At 61.0% G+C, this 16851-nt stretch overlaps 1 protein-coding gene across 1 annotated transcript in view; it reads right to left on the reverse strand.

Moving 5' to 3' along the window:
* Positions 1 to 15149, reverse strand: part of SAMD11 (sterile alpha motif domain containing 11) — a 19798-nt gene extending 4649 nt beyond the window's left edge. Inside the window, exons 1-7 of the mRNA XM_019976136.2 lie at positions 14300 to 15149; positions 13107 to 13198; positions 9669 to 9850; positions 8253 to 8303; positions 4265 to 4389; positions 1284 to 1373; positions 975 to 1109 (exon numbers count right to left, since the gene is read on the reverse strand). Coding sequence (XP_019831695.2) covers positions 975 to 1109; positions 1284 to 1373; positions 4265 to 4389; positions 8253 to 8303; positions 9669 to 9850; positions 13107 to 13198; positions 14300 to 14816 — 1192 coding nt within the window. The 5' untranslated portion in view covers positions 14817 to 15149. The remainder of the gene's footprint in view (positions 1 to 974; positions 1110 to 1283; positions 1374 to 4264; positions 4390 to 8252; positions 8304 to 9668; positions 9851 to 13106; positions 13199 to 14299) is intronic.
* Positions 15150 to 16851: the final 1702 nt, after the last annotated feature.

The raw sequence follows: 16851 nt of genomic DNA on the forward strand, positions 1-16851 counted from the left end.
ACTGCCCTGGGGGACAGTGCCTGTGTAAGGAGAGGAAATCCAGCCCCTTTTCCCAGCAAGTACCCCTCACCCAGCTCCAGCCAAGAAAGGCAAGCTACTCCCCCTGGGCTGGGGTCTGCAAGGTCAGGGTGCAGCTGGACAGGGTGCCAGACGGTGCCCCTGTGGTGGTGGGGGGACTTCCAGGTGCTCCTCCTGAGCACCAGTGAAAGCTGGGCCACCAAACCTGAACTGCTGTCCATCCTGCTTCTGGACAGACATCCATGTGGACGTTCAGGGGGCTGACTGCTGCTCTGCTCCTGGCCCCACCCTCCAGAGAAGGGGTCTGGCACAGACTCTGCCCTGACTGCAGCTGGAGTCAGGAAGGACTACAGTATCCAGACCACACCATTCAGATGGGGGCAGGGGTGGGCGGGGACCCACAAGGACCTGCATGTGCTGGAGAGGGATGGGTCGGCCTGGTGAAACCCCCACCTCCCACTCTCCCTTCAGATCCCCCAAGCAGCTTCCTCCTCTGTGAAATGGCAGTGGGCAGTGGCCATTTGGAGAAGGAAATGGCAACCCACTCCAGTGTTCTTGCCTTGAGAATCCCAGGGATGGGGGAGCCTGGTGGGCTGCCATCTATGGGGTCACACAGAGTCGGACACGACTGAAGCGACTTAGCAGCAGCAGCAGCAGCAGCAGCAGTGGCCATTTGAGGCCCTGCTGGGAGGCCTTTGGGAGACTTATTGGTGAGGGACCACCCTCCCTACCAGACCTACCCAAACAGGCCACTGTATTGGGTGCAGGGAGGAGGAGGTGGGCCTCACTGTCCACCTACAAGGGCTTTCAAGGCTTGAGGAGCCAAAAGACCTGCATCCAATCCCAGCCTTGGTGTCAGCAGCCACTCTTTTCAGGGTGAGCAGAGACCTAACAGGACAGGGCGAGTCCAAAGCACATTGTGGACACTCATGATGCCCTGGGGTGGGGCAGCATACCATGGCTGGGGAGGCCCAGGTGGTAGAGACGCTGAGGGTCCTCAAAGGTGCTGGCCTCACTCAGGGCGGACACCAGCCGGCGGTAATGGTCCTCGGGGGCCATGCTGGGCCCTAGTTCCGGAAGCAACAGAGTCTCTGGGTTGGGCAAACACAGGAGAGGGGGCTTCCCCTTTAGACACTGCTGAGGGAGAGAAGCAGGGGCTCCCCTCTTAGAATCTGCTGCTGGCTGACTATGCCCAGCAGAGGGTCCAGACTGTCCCCCTCCCTCTCCAGTAGCTGTTCCCTCACCCCCCGGGCTAAAGCCCACACCTTGAGGAGACTTGCTTCGGGCCTTCTTCTCCAAAGGGCAGTCACTGCTGATGTGGGGGGAGCGACCCAGCCTCTTGCCCAACAGGTCACCTGGGAGAGGGCAGAGTGAACCCCATCCTGTGTTCAGGCCTTGGAGAGGCCTGGATAGGAACAGCTCCGGCCCACCCCAGTACCGGCCTCAATGCCGGCCCAGCTCCAGCTCAGCCCAGAACCATAGCTCTCATCACTCAGGGGTGCCTATGGGTCCTGGCCAGGTTCAAGGTGCCTCTGACCCTCGCCCAGTCCAGTAGGGTTGGGTCAGAGTGAGGGAATGGGACAGTCCAGACCTGGGCTCTGGACTGCATGTGTGTAGATGTGATGGGAGATGCATGGTTATGGCCTCAGGCAGCAACTCAGGACCCCACAGGCACCATGCTGCTCCCACCTGCCAGACGAGCCTCCTCTGCAGAGTAAGGAGCCCTCCTTCGCACCTTACCAACCTCTCCTCCTGGGGCAGGGGTGACTGACTACCAGCAGTGCAGGGTCCCATGCCAGGGTAGCCCAACCTCCTCCTAGAGGCCACAGGCCCTGGAGGTCAGGTGCATCTGCCCCATCCATTCTTCCTGGGTTCCTCCCTGCCAGGACACACCCGTCATTGCCCCCAGAAAGCCCAAGGACACTACCTGTCCAGCTGGGCTAAGTGCCCAAGGGCACCCCATCACCCACTGTGCACAGCCCCTCATGTGGCCCAGAGCCCGCCCCACCCCTATCCTAAAGTCCTCTTTCCGGTCCCCAGGAGTCAGCCTTTCTCTACCTCAGCCACTGGCACCCTGATGCCAGGCTCCCTCCTGAGCCTAAGGTCTGGGAGGTCTTTGTGGAACAGCTCAGCAATTGTGTCGGCTTCCAATCCAAACCCTGTGCTCCTGGCCCCGCTCCCTCCTCATGAGGCCATCTGGGTGAAGGGGCCACCCCCTCAGTGACCCAGGCGCACCATGACACCTCAGCAAGGGGAGCCTGAGAAACCCTGCGGTCAGCTCCAGAGCCTAATTCCTTTTTCTTATTCCCTTAATCTGTCATTTTTATCAGGCGAGGAAGTGCAGCAGTGGAGTGCCGATCAATCTCCACTTTACAGCTGACAGAATGGTGCTAATGACTTATTGATCTCAGCCACCTCCTGCCACCGGCCTGGGCCCAGTGGCCTAGCCCCAGACCTTGCCCTGAGAGGGACGAGGACGAGGTCCCCACCACCCAGACAAAGGGTCCTACCTTAGTGACCTGGTAGGATGGGTAGGGGTTGCTCAACCAGCATGAAGCCCCTGAGGAAGGCAGAGAGCCTCTGGCCAGCAGTACCGCCAGGGCTGCAGCGTCCAGCTGTGCCAAGCCTGGGAAGGGCTGGGTCCACGTCTGCTGCCTGCACCTGACCCTGCACATACCCCTTGGGGACCCAGAGAATACCCCAGGGCTTCCACTTCCCTCGATCTAGTTATTCTCCACAGTGGGAAGACCCCCTCCCCTTTCTCTTGGTGGGTGATGGCTCGTCTCTGCCTGGCAGAGGTGCTTGGGAGGGGGTGGCAGGCGGGTCCACAGTGAGACCCATGCCTACGGTCCTAGAGAGGTCCTGCCATGGGGGTCCGGGGCTCATCAGTCCCTGATGAGGGCTGCATATACTCACAGACACACATACAGTAAGGAGATGTCTGCAGGGCCCACCGCGAGCCCAGTCCTCCCTGACCCCTCTTGCTCAGGTGAACACAGAGCTGACACGTGCTCCTAGGGAGGAGGAGGTGAGGACAGGCCGAGGCCTCCACCCAGGGGCTGGCAGAAAGACATGGAAGCTGGTGAGGACTAGAGTCCCAAGAAGAGGGCAGGACCTGGATGAAACCCGGACACAGGACACATGGCACTTCACACAGATCACTGTGACCCGTGAAGTGCTCACATGCGGATCCTGTACCTCAGCAGGAAGACATGAGGGCACTTTGACGCACACGTGTCACACGGGTGTAAGTGGAAGCCCAAGCCTTTGGCCAGGCCCGGGGCACACAAGCACTCAGGCCAGGCACCATGAGGAGGTCTCTGCGTGTGCAGGCAGCAGAGGAGCCCTCTGGCTCTGAATATCTCAATCACTGTGGGACTCTGGAGGCTCACTCGATCGATGGGGCAATTAGATTTTTATCAGCTGCCTGCTCAGAGCCTCTAACTCGGCTCCAGAAGCAGCTGCCCTCCACCCCCAACAGAGGACTACCCAGGCACTGGCACACCTGGAGGGCCTGATGGGGGTACTCAGGGGTCCCAGGATGGATCACCCCCTGCCCAGCCTTCCTGAGAGCTGCAGCCACTGCTGGGAAATTCCCGGGCCTGCCCTGGTCCATAGGGCAGAAAGGGACCCCTGCCAGCTCCTCTCAGCATGCAGAGCCCCCTTCAGCCAAAGCTCAGCAAGCTGCCCCCTCCCTCCGAGCTCTTGTTGCCTCCAGGAGCTAGCCCTCCACAGGGACAGAGCCCCGGGCGAGTACCCTCCTGCCCCAGCCCTCTTCTCTCAGGACGTGGACCCTTCTCTCCCGGGGGCCCTGGCTCTGGGGTCGGTGTGTGCAGAGTGCATCCCTGCCCATCCAGGAGCCATGCCCAGGTGTACGCCTCCCTGAGGCCTGCGCTCCCTGACTGTCCTGCCTCTATCTGCCCCCGAGAGCAGGGGGTAGCTGTGGCCTCTGGCCACTCCAAGCCCACCCCAGCAGCAGCCACAGTGGAGCCACCGCCTCCGCCTCCTGTCTGCCCGGCTGGCTGGGATTAACACAATTACCATCACACGGAGCCCCGGGGGACAGCCGGCTTCGCCACCTCCCGCCTCCTCCGCTGGCCTCCCTGGCTGCCCGCCAAGTCTGCTGGGGGTGGCGGCATCCAGAGCCGCTGAGCAGAGACGCAGGGAGGCTGCAAGGCGGCTGTCCTCACGCTGCTCTGCGCAGCCTGGCAGCCCTGCTTCACCCAGCACTGCCCTGGCTCCTTACCTGCGGCTCCCAGGCCTATTTCCACGCTGCCTCTCTGGAATTCACAGCGGCTCTGATGCTCAGGCATAACGAGGTGGCGGCTGCGATGCACACTGGATATGAGGGTGGGAAGGTCACTGTCCTGGCTGCAGCGAAGCAAGACAGGGAAGGTGAGACCCCTCGGGGCTCCTGGCTGAGCCTGAGTGTGAGCATGCATGGCCCAGGGGACATTGAGTGTGACAACATCTCTTGCACACCATTCCTGTGAGCATCTCCGTCTCCTCGTGGGTGCTGGAGTCTCACCCTGACCTATGCAGGCCCCACCTGGGACCACCAGGACCTGCCAAGTGTCTGCTGAACACAGCAGCCTTGTACTCAGCCCCACTGCTGCTCCCAGGGAGGGTCGTCCTGTGGAGTGCAGGGTTGGCCCCGTCTGGACTCTGCTCTCTCCAGAGAGACCGGCCACTGTCCTTGCTTCTTGCTCTGGGGGGCAGCCAGGTCCCACCAGGGCCGGCCCAAGGCTGCCAGAGAGGACACGTGGACCCAGCACTTGCTCCTGTGCATATACTGCTATTGCAACTAAAACTTCCAACCACCCACGGACTCTCAGCTTTTTCAAATCCAGAAACCAAGGTTGAGACCAAACTCTGCAGCCAATGAGCTGTGTGCCCAGGCAGGGCCATACATGGGCGTGCGCGCACACACTCACACGGACCTGCAGACACACACAGACACATGCACACCGAAGTCACCAGTGTGCCTGTGCTCAGGACACTCTGCTCTTCTCAGGGCTCCCCATCAAGAACCTTGGGATAAACAGGAATTTAATTTCATTCTGTCTTTGCTCTTCCTGTTAAATCAGCTCACTGCCTATATCACAGAACCCCAGACAAAAGAGGGAGGGAATGGCCCCCACGGCATTTGCCCTTGGGGTTCTGAGAGCATCTCTGTTAGCACAGAGAAGGGCCCCTGCCACCTCCCAGACGCAGTTGGAGTGGCAGGAAGTCAGGACAGGACAGAAGAGGAGCAGGGAGGGACCCCAGCCCACCCTGCGGCACATCCCTCCCCAGCACCCTCGCTCCCCAGCCCACCTGTAATGGAGCAGCCTCCTGGCTGGGCCACCTCAAGGGGGGCCTCCACCAAGTGACCTGGGAACCAACCTTAAACCTCATTAAATAACCCCCAGGCGCCCCCCCCCCCCGCCCCCGCCGCCCCCGCTCTGGCCGGGGTGGCCGGAGCAGGCTAATCCAGAGCTGGCCCCTAAGCAGATCAGTTTCAGCACCAAAGCCTCCAGGGCTGGGCTCTAGAGCCGCTGGGAGACCCTGATGCAAGCTCTCTCCCCACCCCCAACCCCTCTCCCTGGAGAAGGGAAGCCCCCCCCAACCCCCCTGCCATGCAAACAAGAGGGCAGGTGGGGTGGGAGTAAGTACTTTATGGGATTAATTGGCAGCAATTCTCATCCTCTCTATCATCCTCATCAATGCAGGGGGCAGGGGTGGAAGAGAGAAGTGCTGTCCTCAGCATCAGGGAGGGGTAGGGGTGCCTGGTGCCAGGACTGCTGCTGCCCGAGTTCTCCCTTGAGAGAACCTCCTTTTGGCGCCCCCAGGACTCCTGCAGGAGGTGGACCAGCCCCCAGAGACTTAAGGTGGGATCAGGCCCGTTCATTTGTTTCCCGTGAATCCTCAGCTGAGTGCTTACACAGGGACTGGGGTTCAGCGCTCACCACCGCCGTGGCCAGTAACTCTTTCAGCTGCTCATTCAGACACTCAGGTGGTGCTGCGGCTCCACGGAGGTGATGCCTTGTGGGAATCAAGACAGCCCACACATCAAACCTCCACTTCCTGCCTTGGGGGCTCGCCCCATGAGCTCCAAGACAGCATGGCCTGGCCCCGGAAAACCTGTGTGGACACTCGGTTGTTCACTGAACAAATTATGCCGGGTTTTATGCAAAGAACCACGAAGAGGGCTTCCCTGGTGGCTCAGTGGTAAAGAATCTGCCTCCCAATGCAGGAGACATAGGTTTGATCCTTGGTCTGGAAAGATCCCACGCGCTATGGGCAACGTGTGCCATAACTACTAAGCCTGTGCTCTGGAGCCCAGGAACTGCAACTGCTGAGCCCACACGCGGCAGCTACTGAAGTCTGCACACCCTAGAGCCCATGCTCTGTAGCAGAAGCCACTGCACTGAGAAGCCCGAGCGCTACGACTGGAGAGTAGCCTGTATAACCAAGACCCAGCAGAGCCAGAAATAATTAAATAAAATTATTTTTAAAAAAATGTGTGAACCGTCAGACTCTTTCTCCCCATGAGGAGCCCCTCCAGTGCCTGGTGTACTGTCCAGTCCTTGTCCATCTCCTGGCCAGCTCAGGGGCCTCAGGAAGGCAGGGCCCACATCTCCTGCCTGCTGCCCTGGATGCACGGGGCTTAAGGGGGAGCTCCAACCCGGCAAGTGGTTATGGCAGACTCAGGCAGACAGAGGGATGGGGGTGAATGCATAGATGAGTGGAACTGAGGGACAGACAGACAGATGAAGACTGATGGATGAAGTCAGGCACTACTGGATAGACAGAAAGGATGGAAACAGCAAACAGACAGATGGACAGAGCCTGAAGGACAGACAGCAGCGTGAGACAGAAAGACACATGGACGGGGCCAAAAGAAGCCAGGAAGAGACAAAGGCAGAGCTGAGATGGGGGTATGTGAAGCAGCTGCGCTGTGGGCTTGGTCAGCCCTCCCTGGCCAGACGCCGGGGTGCCACAGCAGGGCGAGGTGGGGGGCAGATCGTCTGTAAGTCCTGTTGGCTAACCCCCCAATCTCCCCTCTGGTAAAATCCAGACAATCATCGCAGCTGTTTTGAGGGTCTACCACACACTGGGACCCGGCCTCTTACTGTGTCTGGACACCCGGGCCCTCTCCCACATCCCACGGCCAGCTGGGGTGATCAGGGGGCAGCAGGCAGGGAAAGAGCAGCCTGGGATTCCCCTACAGGCCTTACTGACAATTTCTCATGTAGCTTCCCAAGTTAAAGGCTCATAAAATGTCATCAACGTTCATGACGGTTCATAAAAATGATCAGTTGAGCGGGCAACTTCAAAATGAGGTGGAAATAAGTTTAAAGACGTTTTCATTGTAATTTGGCTCCAGGACCTAGACATTCTCAGAAGTATAAATAATAACACATCTGGCACAGAGCCAGGCTGTGAGAGGGGCCCGAAGGCACTGGATGCCCACTGCCTGCTCGGCTGGGCCTGTCCTGTGCCTTCCCTGGAAGCCCTGGGCTAAGACTTGATCCCACTGACCAGACACCACAGCCAGGGCTCCACCCTGCCCTTCTGAGATGGGGGACTTGGGTCTCCCCAACACCCCCAACCTCCACATCAGGTCTCCCCATTTTTATCTCCTTACTATGGCTTGAATTTACAGCCCCTCCACGGACTGGAGCAAACCCTCAACCTGCTCGATGGGGCCTACAGCAGGACCTTGTCAAAGCATACACCAACCACTTCTCTGCTCAAGAGCTTTCAGTAGCTCCCCATTGCCTGAAGGAAAATGCCCAACAGGCCCAGTATCGAAGGCCAGTTAAGACAGGCCTGCCAGCTCCCCCTCCTCCCTTCGCACATCCCTTCCCTCATTCCTCCATGTCTCTGTAGACACTCTGTTTCCCTAGTGAGCTCCTGTGTCCTTCAAGACCCCACTCGCACATCACCATTCTCACATTCTGTTAGGTCTCTGGGAGAGTGGGAGGGGGCAGGCACGGCCTTATCTATGGGCAGATGGGCTCACATGAGAGAGGGGGAGCACACTCTGGCTTCAGGGCTGGGCCCAGAACCCATATCTGAGCTGCTGTCACAGCTTAGGCAGAAGTCAACAATAGACCACGGACCAAGGGGAGGAGGAGGGGAGGGAGGCTGCAGGGATTTAGAGTCAGAACCAGAGGACATGGAGCGACAAGGCTCTGTGCTGCCCGTGCACAACACGTAAGGGAAGCCCGGCCCAGGCCCGGCCCTACCTGCAGGACGTCTCTCGGAAGGAGATGTTCACGTCCCAGTGGGTGTGGACTCTGCAAGGAGAGAAGCAGAGGGTCAGTGTGGCCTCCAGGACTCAGCACGTGGACAGCAGAGAATGTACATGGCATGCCCTGTGTCTGCCCTGGAGTGCCAGCCTCAAGGGAACTGGGCTGGCTCAGAACCGCCTCTAGCATCATCTGGTACCAGCTCAACACGTTGGCGGCTGCAGCCAGGACAGACCCACGGGGCAGGTGCCTGCTCCAGGGCTCACCAGACAAGGAATTGGGAAGGACAGAACTGAGGTCCCACATCTCTGCCTCTTGTGTGGAGCCAGCAGAGCCCCCACTTGTGCTAGGGGTGGGGGCCGTGACTTCCTCTGCATGTGCCTTGTGTGACTGAACCCAAATTCCTAGTTGCTAGAGCTGCTCTGGGGTGCTGGGAACCAGGTCGAGGAATGAACCCCATGGCCACCACCACTGGCTCCGGTGGTGGCCCCTGGGTCCCAGCTGCTGCCAAGCCGCCTCCTGAAAGTGACAGTCACACAGCAGAGATAGGAGGGGTCAAGCAAGCAAACAGCTCTGTGCTGTGCCCACCCTCTCACCCACAGCAGTGTCCCTGAGAAGACCCCCGGGCTGAGGGAGGCTGGTGGCAGGCCCACGCGGTGCTTTCCCTCAGCACAAGTGGGAGTGGGGGCTGGGAGGGGGGCTCTCTGGTGTCCAAGAGGGTTAGGGTAGGAGAAATTAGAATATGCTAAAAGACTGAGCAGGAGAAAGGCCTGGAAATTCTGGGGATACATATGCTATGCTGGACAGACGACAATGGATGGACAGATGGATGGAAAAAGAGGTGAGTGGGCAGAGGGAGAGGCTTCTGCCAGGAGGTCAGGAATGGTGGCCCCAAGCCTGGGGGAGAGAGTAAGGAGCCAAGGCAGTGGCCACTCCAAAGAGAGGGAGTGTGAGTGTCAAGGGTGCTCCCATGAGGATCCACGCAGCTCCCTCCTCCCTGCCTGGCTGTGGTGCCATGAGACTTCCTCCAAGAGCCTTTCTCCTTCTTCAACCCAGCAGCTCTGACCCTCCTTGGCCCTTCCTCACACAGGCCACATGGACTCTCCCTGGCCTGCTCTGGCCATGACTATTGGTGGTGCCTGCTCCTCAATGATACCACTGAGTCCTGGCCTGGCACTCGGCCCCAGGTGGGGGCAAGGCAGGTTCACAGTGGTCCTGAGGCATGTCCCTGGGAGTCCAGGCTTTGTTTCACCTGCGGCAGCTGTCAGCGTCCACGGAGAGGATAGAAGCTAAGCTGGGGCCCTGTCCTCAGGGCAAAGGCTCTCACCTCTAGGTCTGACCTAGCCTTCCGCTGCCTGAAGTCCCCACCCCCGCCAGAGCCTGCGTGCCCTCCCTTCCTGGTCCCTTTAGCACCTTCTCTTCATGATATGGACATGCGGCTCGTCCTCCTGCTTCAAGCCCAGCCGCTGCCCACAGGCCGGACCACTCCCGTCGCTGTCGCCATCACTGGCTGAGAAGCTGGGGGTAAGCTCCTTCTTCAGGATCCGGGCAGGGGGCAGGGCGACTGTCCTCTTGTCTGCCAGCCGCCCCCGGTTCTGAACAGGGAGGGAGGAGAGGAAGCTTAAGCCAAACCGTGTTGCTCAGCCTCCTGGGCGCCCCCACCTACAGCAGAGGGGCCTCCAGCCCTCTAGGACACTCACAACTGGCCAGAGGCCAAGACAAGAGCAGGGAGGCAAGTCTTCCTTCACAAACCCATCCAGAGACTGCCTTCCACTCCACCCTGATCGGGGCTCAGGAGTAAGCGTATGGGCACTGCCCTGTCCAGACTCCACACTCGGCCCAGCCCCTCCACAGGTGATCGGCCTGTGTGTGGACGCCTGCTGGGGACCAACCCAGCGTTCCCAGCCCCTAAAGGGCTGCGAGCACCCGCAGGACGCTGTGTGTCCTGACCCCGTGCAGTTACCTCTGCGTGCATGTCTGCCTGGCAATCCCACTCAGACTCTGTGTGAACCCCTACCCATGCCAAGCCCACTTTCAATGCTTAGTGCCAAATGAAGCCCAGCTCAGGGGTGTCTGAAGCCTGGAGTCTGGGGCTGACCCCTTGTAAATTGCAGACCTTTGGCTCACAGGTCATCTGGCAGCCAAGGCCCTTTGTCCTATGCGCCCTGGTGGGACTGATCCCCTCGGTCAGGAACTACGAGATTCAGGGTTTTTCTACGAGGTGCACCTTTCCCCTGCTCCCAGTGTGAGCAGGGAGCAGAGCCTCCACAGAAGGGCCCAGAGCCTGCAAACATGCTGGGCCAGGGCCCTGCATAGCATGGCACCCGCTGGTGTCTGCAGGTCCTGCCACCCCAGGGAAGAAGAGCTCCCGTTTTCTGGTGGGCTGGAGGCTTTTTCTTATTTAATAACTACTGGTTCAGGATGGTGGCAGGGACCTTGGAATTATTTAATTCTCTCTCATCTTTTCAGTGACTGAGGCCTTCTAGGACTCCTCCCTCCTGTGGCCAGGATAATTTTGTCCCCATTATACGCAGGAGCTTGGGGAGGAAGGTATCCAGGGGGGTTTCGCCCCTCCCCACAGAGTGTCCCCCTGGATCTGAAGAGCAGCAGTGTGTGGCCGCCACAGCCCTATCCTCCAGAGAAGAGGTTCTCTTCAGATCCAGACCAGCCTCACCTCCAGACACATGGCCCACCCCAGTCCCAGATTTGGGCAGTGCCCCTGACAGGGTCAGGGAGCCACAGTCTGCCACACCTGCCCTCACAAATCCACCCAAGAGGTGTCCCATGGTCCTCTCTTCAACACACCCAGTGAGAGAGTGGGCAGCACTGGGGAAGGTGGGGTGGAGGGAGCAGTGAAGTTGCGGGTAGGCCTACGAGATGAAACGGGGGGGCCCCATGCTTCTAAGACCCTGGCCTTGGCTCCAAGCTATACCAGTGACAGCAGAGCTTCAGTGAGGCAGGGAGGCAGAGGGGGTGACTAACGGCCCCATGCCTCTTCCGGCCAGGCTCTGGGGGGCAGGGTTTTCAGCAGCTCTGGCCTGTCTGGAGTGTGTTTGGCTGCAAAGCCCCTCAGCTCTGCCCTTCTCTAGCCTGCTGTAGGCCAAGCACCAGGACCTCCTCTCCTGCCTTTCCACTTTAACTAAACTATTCTCTGAAGAAAAAGTTTCCGTGCACTTCCCTTTACTTCTCATCTGTGGGACAAGGATGAGGAGAGGGAAACAGAGCAGTGAGGCTGCCACTTGGGTAAGGCCATACCAGGTACGGTGGCCTGGAATGGCTCTGGTAGTGGGGAGTTAAGGAAGAGGGACCAGGATGAGCAGTCCTGACCTGAACCAAGGCCAGGGACACATCTGCCTCCCACATACACCAGAGACCTCAGCTGCTGACCCTTGCTCAGCACCCAGATTTAAGAATTGGGTGCTAAGCCCCTGTCCCAGCCAAGCACTGGCTCCTCAGTCCTTCCTGTCAAGAAATGTCTTAGAGGGGACTGATGCTGGGCTCAGTCCACCTGCCCACCCCCTCCCGTGGGAGACCTTCAGAAAGGGATGGTGGGAGGGTTCCTCCTGCCTGAGCAGAGACCCCAGACCAGCCTGAAGGGTGTCCTCTCTGGCACCAACTGCTTGAGAAGTGAAAGGGAGTTCGGCTTCCTGCCCCAGGCAGGTGTGGTGGCTTTCAGCAAAGGTAGGCTGCCTGCGCACATGCTCTGTCTGGGGGGCTCTGCATGCAGGCTTGCCTGTGAGTACAATGAGCTCGAGCCAGACAGTGTGTGGGGTGGGCAAGTGGGGAGGCTCAGCTGTGTCCCCTTCCCCTGGCCAACCTGTGTGTCTTTACAGGTTTGTCTGTGGCTTCCTGGCTTGCCCACCCCCACGGCCCACCAGGAATCCAAGACTTCCCCACCCCCGCCCTACCACCAGTCCAAAGTAAACAAGCTGAAGGCTGCCTGCAGGGTCCTTTCAGGCCTTCCTGGCAGAGGGGGCTGCTGAGTGGTGCCAGGAGCCGTGGTCCTCATGCGCTCTCCCCCAGGAGCTCAGACTGTCCCTCTCAAGACAAGATTTTCAGATGGCGCCTCCAGCCACTGCGGCCTGGAGGGCATGGGAGGGGTAAGGCAGTGCTTCAGGGCAGGCACAGGCCCCAGCTCTCCTGCTCACCCCAACCCCCAGGCTAATGAGGGCTCAACAGACTTCTATACTGGGCTGGAGGCCCCATACCAGCTTCTAGCTGCAGTTCTCTTGACACCAAGGCCCACACTGCACCTTCTGTGCCCCAGACCAGGCTGTATCCTCAGACATTCCTGGACATCCCTGGTCTTGTCCCACAGGGCTCCAGCCCTAGGCATCCAGACATGCAGGTCACTCACATCCAAGCCTGTGGCCACCCCAGAAATTCCATCCAGGCTGGCCGACACTGTCACATCCTGTAACAAGTATCCCCTTAGGACCAGCTCCTCTCCCAGGCTGGGCCAACTGACATGGTGAAACTGCGCTCCCCCCACACCCCACACAAGGCAAAGGTGTTACACACCTGTAACAAGGCAAAGTCCCCAGGCCCCGATCAGATGACACTGTCCAGGGAGGAGTCCTTCACACCACGGGCTGTCCCCAGGCCCTCAGGAGAAGCAGCTCCCGGGCTCCCAAAGAGACGCTTTAGGATAGGCAGGACCCTGCTCTGAATCAAGGGGGATGGGGTCTGATGCCCCAGCATACCCACCAAAGCTGTCTCCTCTATTTGCCCCTGAGGACTCCCTCCTGCCCACTGGCAGAGTTGAGGTTAGGACTGATTCTAGAAAACATAGGCCAAGCTCCGCAGCGGACAAACAAGCCCTGAAGCCCCAGGTTTTCTCCCACATCTCACCACCGGGGAGGATATTCGACAGCCGGGACAGTCGCAGATCGGAGGATGCACCTGAAGGATCCCCTTGGACATAAGCGTCTTCAGACTTTTCCCTGTGAGGAGAGTCGAGGCAGGACCGGTAAGGGAGCGGGGCCGGGCACAGGTGGGGCCGGGCACGCGGGCATGCTTCCGGGGCGCTGCCAGAGGCAAGGCCGGGTTCCCTCCCGCCACGAGTATGAACACCCGCCTCCGTCCAACTTCCGAACCCACACCCGGCCTCGCCGCCCACCCCACCCTCGCAGACGTCGCGGGGATCTGCAGAGCTCGGAATTCAAGATCCGGCGAGCGCCCTCCCCTGACGCAGGGCGGTCTCTCCCCACTCCTCCCCAGCCTCCGCGCGCCCCTCCTCCCGCGCTCCACCCTCTCCAAGCAGGTCCCCGGGAATCCGGAGCTGGACCGTGGAGGTCGGGCCCGGCGCAGGTGAGCGGCGCTGTCAGGACCCGGGACTGCGCTTGACCCCGCGGAGCAACGAGCCCCTGAGTCGACGAGCGTGATTGGGTCCCTAACTTTCTAACTATCCCCCACCCCTAGCCTGGCGCTCACCCCTTCTCCCTCCGCATGCCCGCTCTGGCGCCCACACGTCGCGGCCTTGGAGCCAGACTCCTGCGGGAGCCCTAGAGACTGCTCCCAGCTCTGCCGCCACTCTGCTCCGCGCGCGCTCCCGCCCCGACGCGCGCCCCCGCAGCCCCCACCTGCCTGCGCCACCCGTGCACCTTGCCGTTCTCTCTACCAGCGCGAGTCCGCACCCGGCCTCACTTGTGCCCCTCCACTCCCGCCAGAACCCGTGGCTCCTCGACCCCGGAGGGGAGTATCCTGCCGAGTTGGCCTCCCGCCCGCTCTCCCGAGTTCCCGTAAACTTCCCCGGAGCCTGAAGGCCCAGGAATCCCGCAAAGACCTTCCGGGCAGAAAAAGCCGCCCGCTCGTGCGGCCAGCGCTGGGGGGGACCACGGAGGCCGAGGGCGCTCAGCCCGGGTCCAACAAGGCGACCGTGCTTGGGGGAAGGGGGTGTCCCTGCGGCGGCCCCAGAGTCGCAGCGCCCTCTCTAGGCAGAACTGGAGTCTCCCAGGTGGCAGACGAGGGGGATCCGGACCCACGGGTCCTCAGGGAGCAGAGGGGAGGGACCGGAGCGGTCCGCGCCCCCACGGCGGCCGCACCTTTGTGGCGGATGCTGCGTTTCCAGTCCTTGGCCGTCTCGCGGCCGCTGACGAACTGGAACTCGTTGGGTGTGAGCCACTCGCCGCGGTGGCGGATGGACGGACCCTTGCTGCCCTGGCAGAGTTTGCGCACGTAGAGCAGCGCGCGGTTGGCGCCGCACTCCACCTCGATGCAGGGCTCGCCGTTGTCCAGCAGCGGCTGGAAATCCGGTGCCGCGGCCGCAGTGGCCGAAAAGCGCTCGAGGGCCAGAGGGTCTCTGGGCAGGTGGAGGTGCGGGGCGGCCTCATGCAGGCTCAGGTAGGCGCGAGGGGCACGGAGCGGCGGGGCCAACAGCGCCTCGTAGCCCGCTGTCGCGGCTGGTAGCGAGGCTGCCGGGGGCAGGGCGGCCGCGGCGGGTAGTGGCGCCAGGTAGCCAGGCAGCGGCGGCAGTGGCAACGCTGCCAGGGTCGGGTGGAAGGTGGCCAGAGCCAGAGCGAGGTCTTCGCGGCCGGGTAGCTCCTTCTTGACCGCCGGCATGGTGGGCCTGTGTTCCTGCAGCCTGGCCCTCCGCCGCCGGCGCAACTTGTTCCGGCCCAGGCTGGAGTTGGGTCTCGAGGGCCGGGGCTCTGGAGCCTCCCGGCTGCACACCCGCCCTCCCCGCTACTGTGCCCCGGCCGGGCCACCTCGGACCGCTGCCCGTCCGGCTGGCAGGGCCTCTGCCGCCCGAGACATGGTGCTGCCGGAGCTCTATCGATCCCTGATCGACCTGCCCAGCGCCGCAGCTCCAGGGCCTTGGGGCTCCACTGGGCGCTGGGCCACCTGCGCCCGCGCCCCCTGGGGCGGCCGGGCGCCCGGCTCGCTGCTGCGCCCGCGGGGCCGAGCCGGGCAGTGAGGAGTTGTGCAGCCTCCGGCCGCGTGCCCCGCCCCGCCCGAGGGTCCCAGGCCCCCGCCCCGCCCCACCGTCCCAGCCGCGCACCCGCGTACTCCAGCGCGCGCCCGCCCGGCGGGGACTTGGGAGACTCGCGCCGCCGCCGCCGCCACAACTTGGCCCATTTAAACGGCCCTGGCGCGGCGGGCGGGCGGCACGGGCTCCAGTAGGGGGTGCGTGACGGCCGACTGGGCTCAGACGGGGGCGACGGGACCTGGCTGCACCTCCTGCCTTATTCCCGGGTGGGCGTTCTCGTTCGGGAGGAAAGGAGACCGGTGGGGGGTGGTAGGGCGGGTGGGAGGTGGTGGTGCGGGGGACGGAGGCCAGCGAGTCGCGGCGCGCACAGCCGACGACACTGCTGAGGGAGTCACTGTTAGGGCGCCCCAGTCAGAATCCCGGAGTCCACGTGGGGCGAGGGCTGGCTCCTTGCGAAAGAGCGTATCCGGGGTCGGAATTGCCGCTTTCCTGGCGAGTGCGTGTGAGCCAGCAGCTCTGGGTAGGTGGTAGGAATCAGTGCGGAGGGCGTGAGTGGTCTCCTCAGCGTCTACAGGGTGTGCGCTGTGGGTTTGTGGTGTGTGGTCGCGGAAAATGTGTTGGGGAAGGTTTGTGGTCTGTGAATAACAACGATACTTCTATCAATAAGTGCCCCCCTTACCATGCACTTCACAAGCCTTAGTTCATCTGATCATCTGAGGTTTTTTTTTTTTTTTTTGACACCCAAAGGGTTTTTATTTTACAGACGAGGAAGGGCGAGATACAAAGGGGCCAAGTAACTCCTGGTGTCACACAGTTGTTTCAAATCCAGGCTGTCTGCCTCCACAACAAACAGTATGGGGTAGGCCAAGGAAGTGGGGCTAGAGGCAATCTGGGTGGAGGGTGGGGTGTGTGGGGAGGAGGAGAGGCAGCTGAATGTGGGACTGTGCACTTGAGCATATTTCTGTTACCTGCCACGTGCAAGTCTGAGGACGAGGGACCTCTGCATCCGTGTCCACCTCTTCCTCAAGCCTTGGTCTAGCCCTGGAATGAGGGAGGTTGTCTCCTGGGATCAACCCATACCTCCCTTCAGTTTGGCATGGTGGCCCCGCCGTGGGATAATTGGGAAGAGAAACTGAGAAACTCGGTGGCTTTGATAGTACTTGGTGACACCTTGTATTTCTCGGGTGTGCCATTTTGGACAAGCTAGAAAGTAGCCTCAACTCCCAACTCTGCTCTCAGACCCCTGCCCCTGCCCCTCTGAGATGTACCTGGTGGGGTACCCATATGAGCATCTTCCTGACCAGGCTCTGGGGCAGGAGCTGGGGAGGTGGGGGGGGAGTGAGCTGGATCATAGGAGTGCTTGCACCTTCTGCAAGGGTGGGCTGGGAGTGAGGGAACACTCCATCCCTACTCCCCAAGGGCCTCCTACCAGACGTCAGCACCAGCTGGGCATGTGGCTGACTGCTGGGGACCCCTGTGCTGATGTACACTGCTCTCCTCACTCTCAGCTTAGGTATCAGCCAGCCCCAAGACCAACCTGGGGAGTGAGGTCTGGGCTCAGACCAAGAATGTGTCTGGGAACTTCCACTCCTTTACTTCTTGTATATTTGTCTGTGGGGGTTTAAGGGGTGGGTGGCAAGACAGGTGTGAATGCGAGTGACCCCTCCT

Source organism: Bos indicus, chromosome 16, assembly GCF_029378745.1.
Source record: "Bos indicus isolate NIAB-ARS_2022 breed Sahiwal x Tharparkar chromosome 16, NIAB-ARS_B.indTharparkar_mat_pri_1.0, whole genome shotgun sequence".
In the NCBI taxonomy this organism is placed as follows: Eukaryota; Metazoa; Chordata; class Mammalia; order Artiodactyla; family Bovidae; genus Bos; species Bos indicus.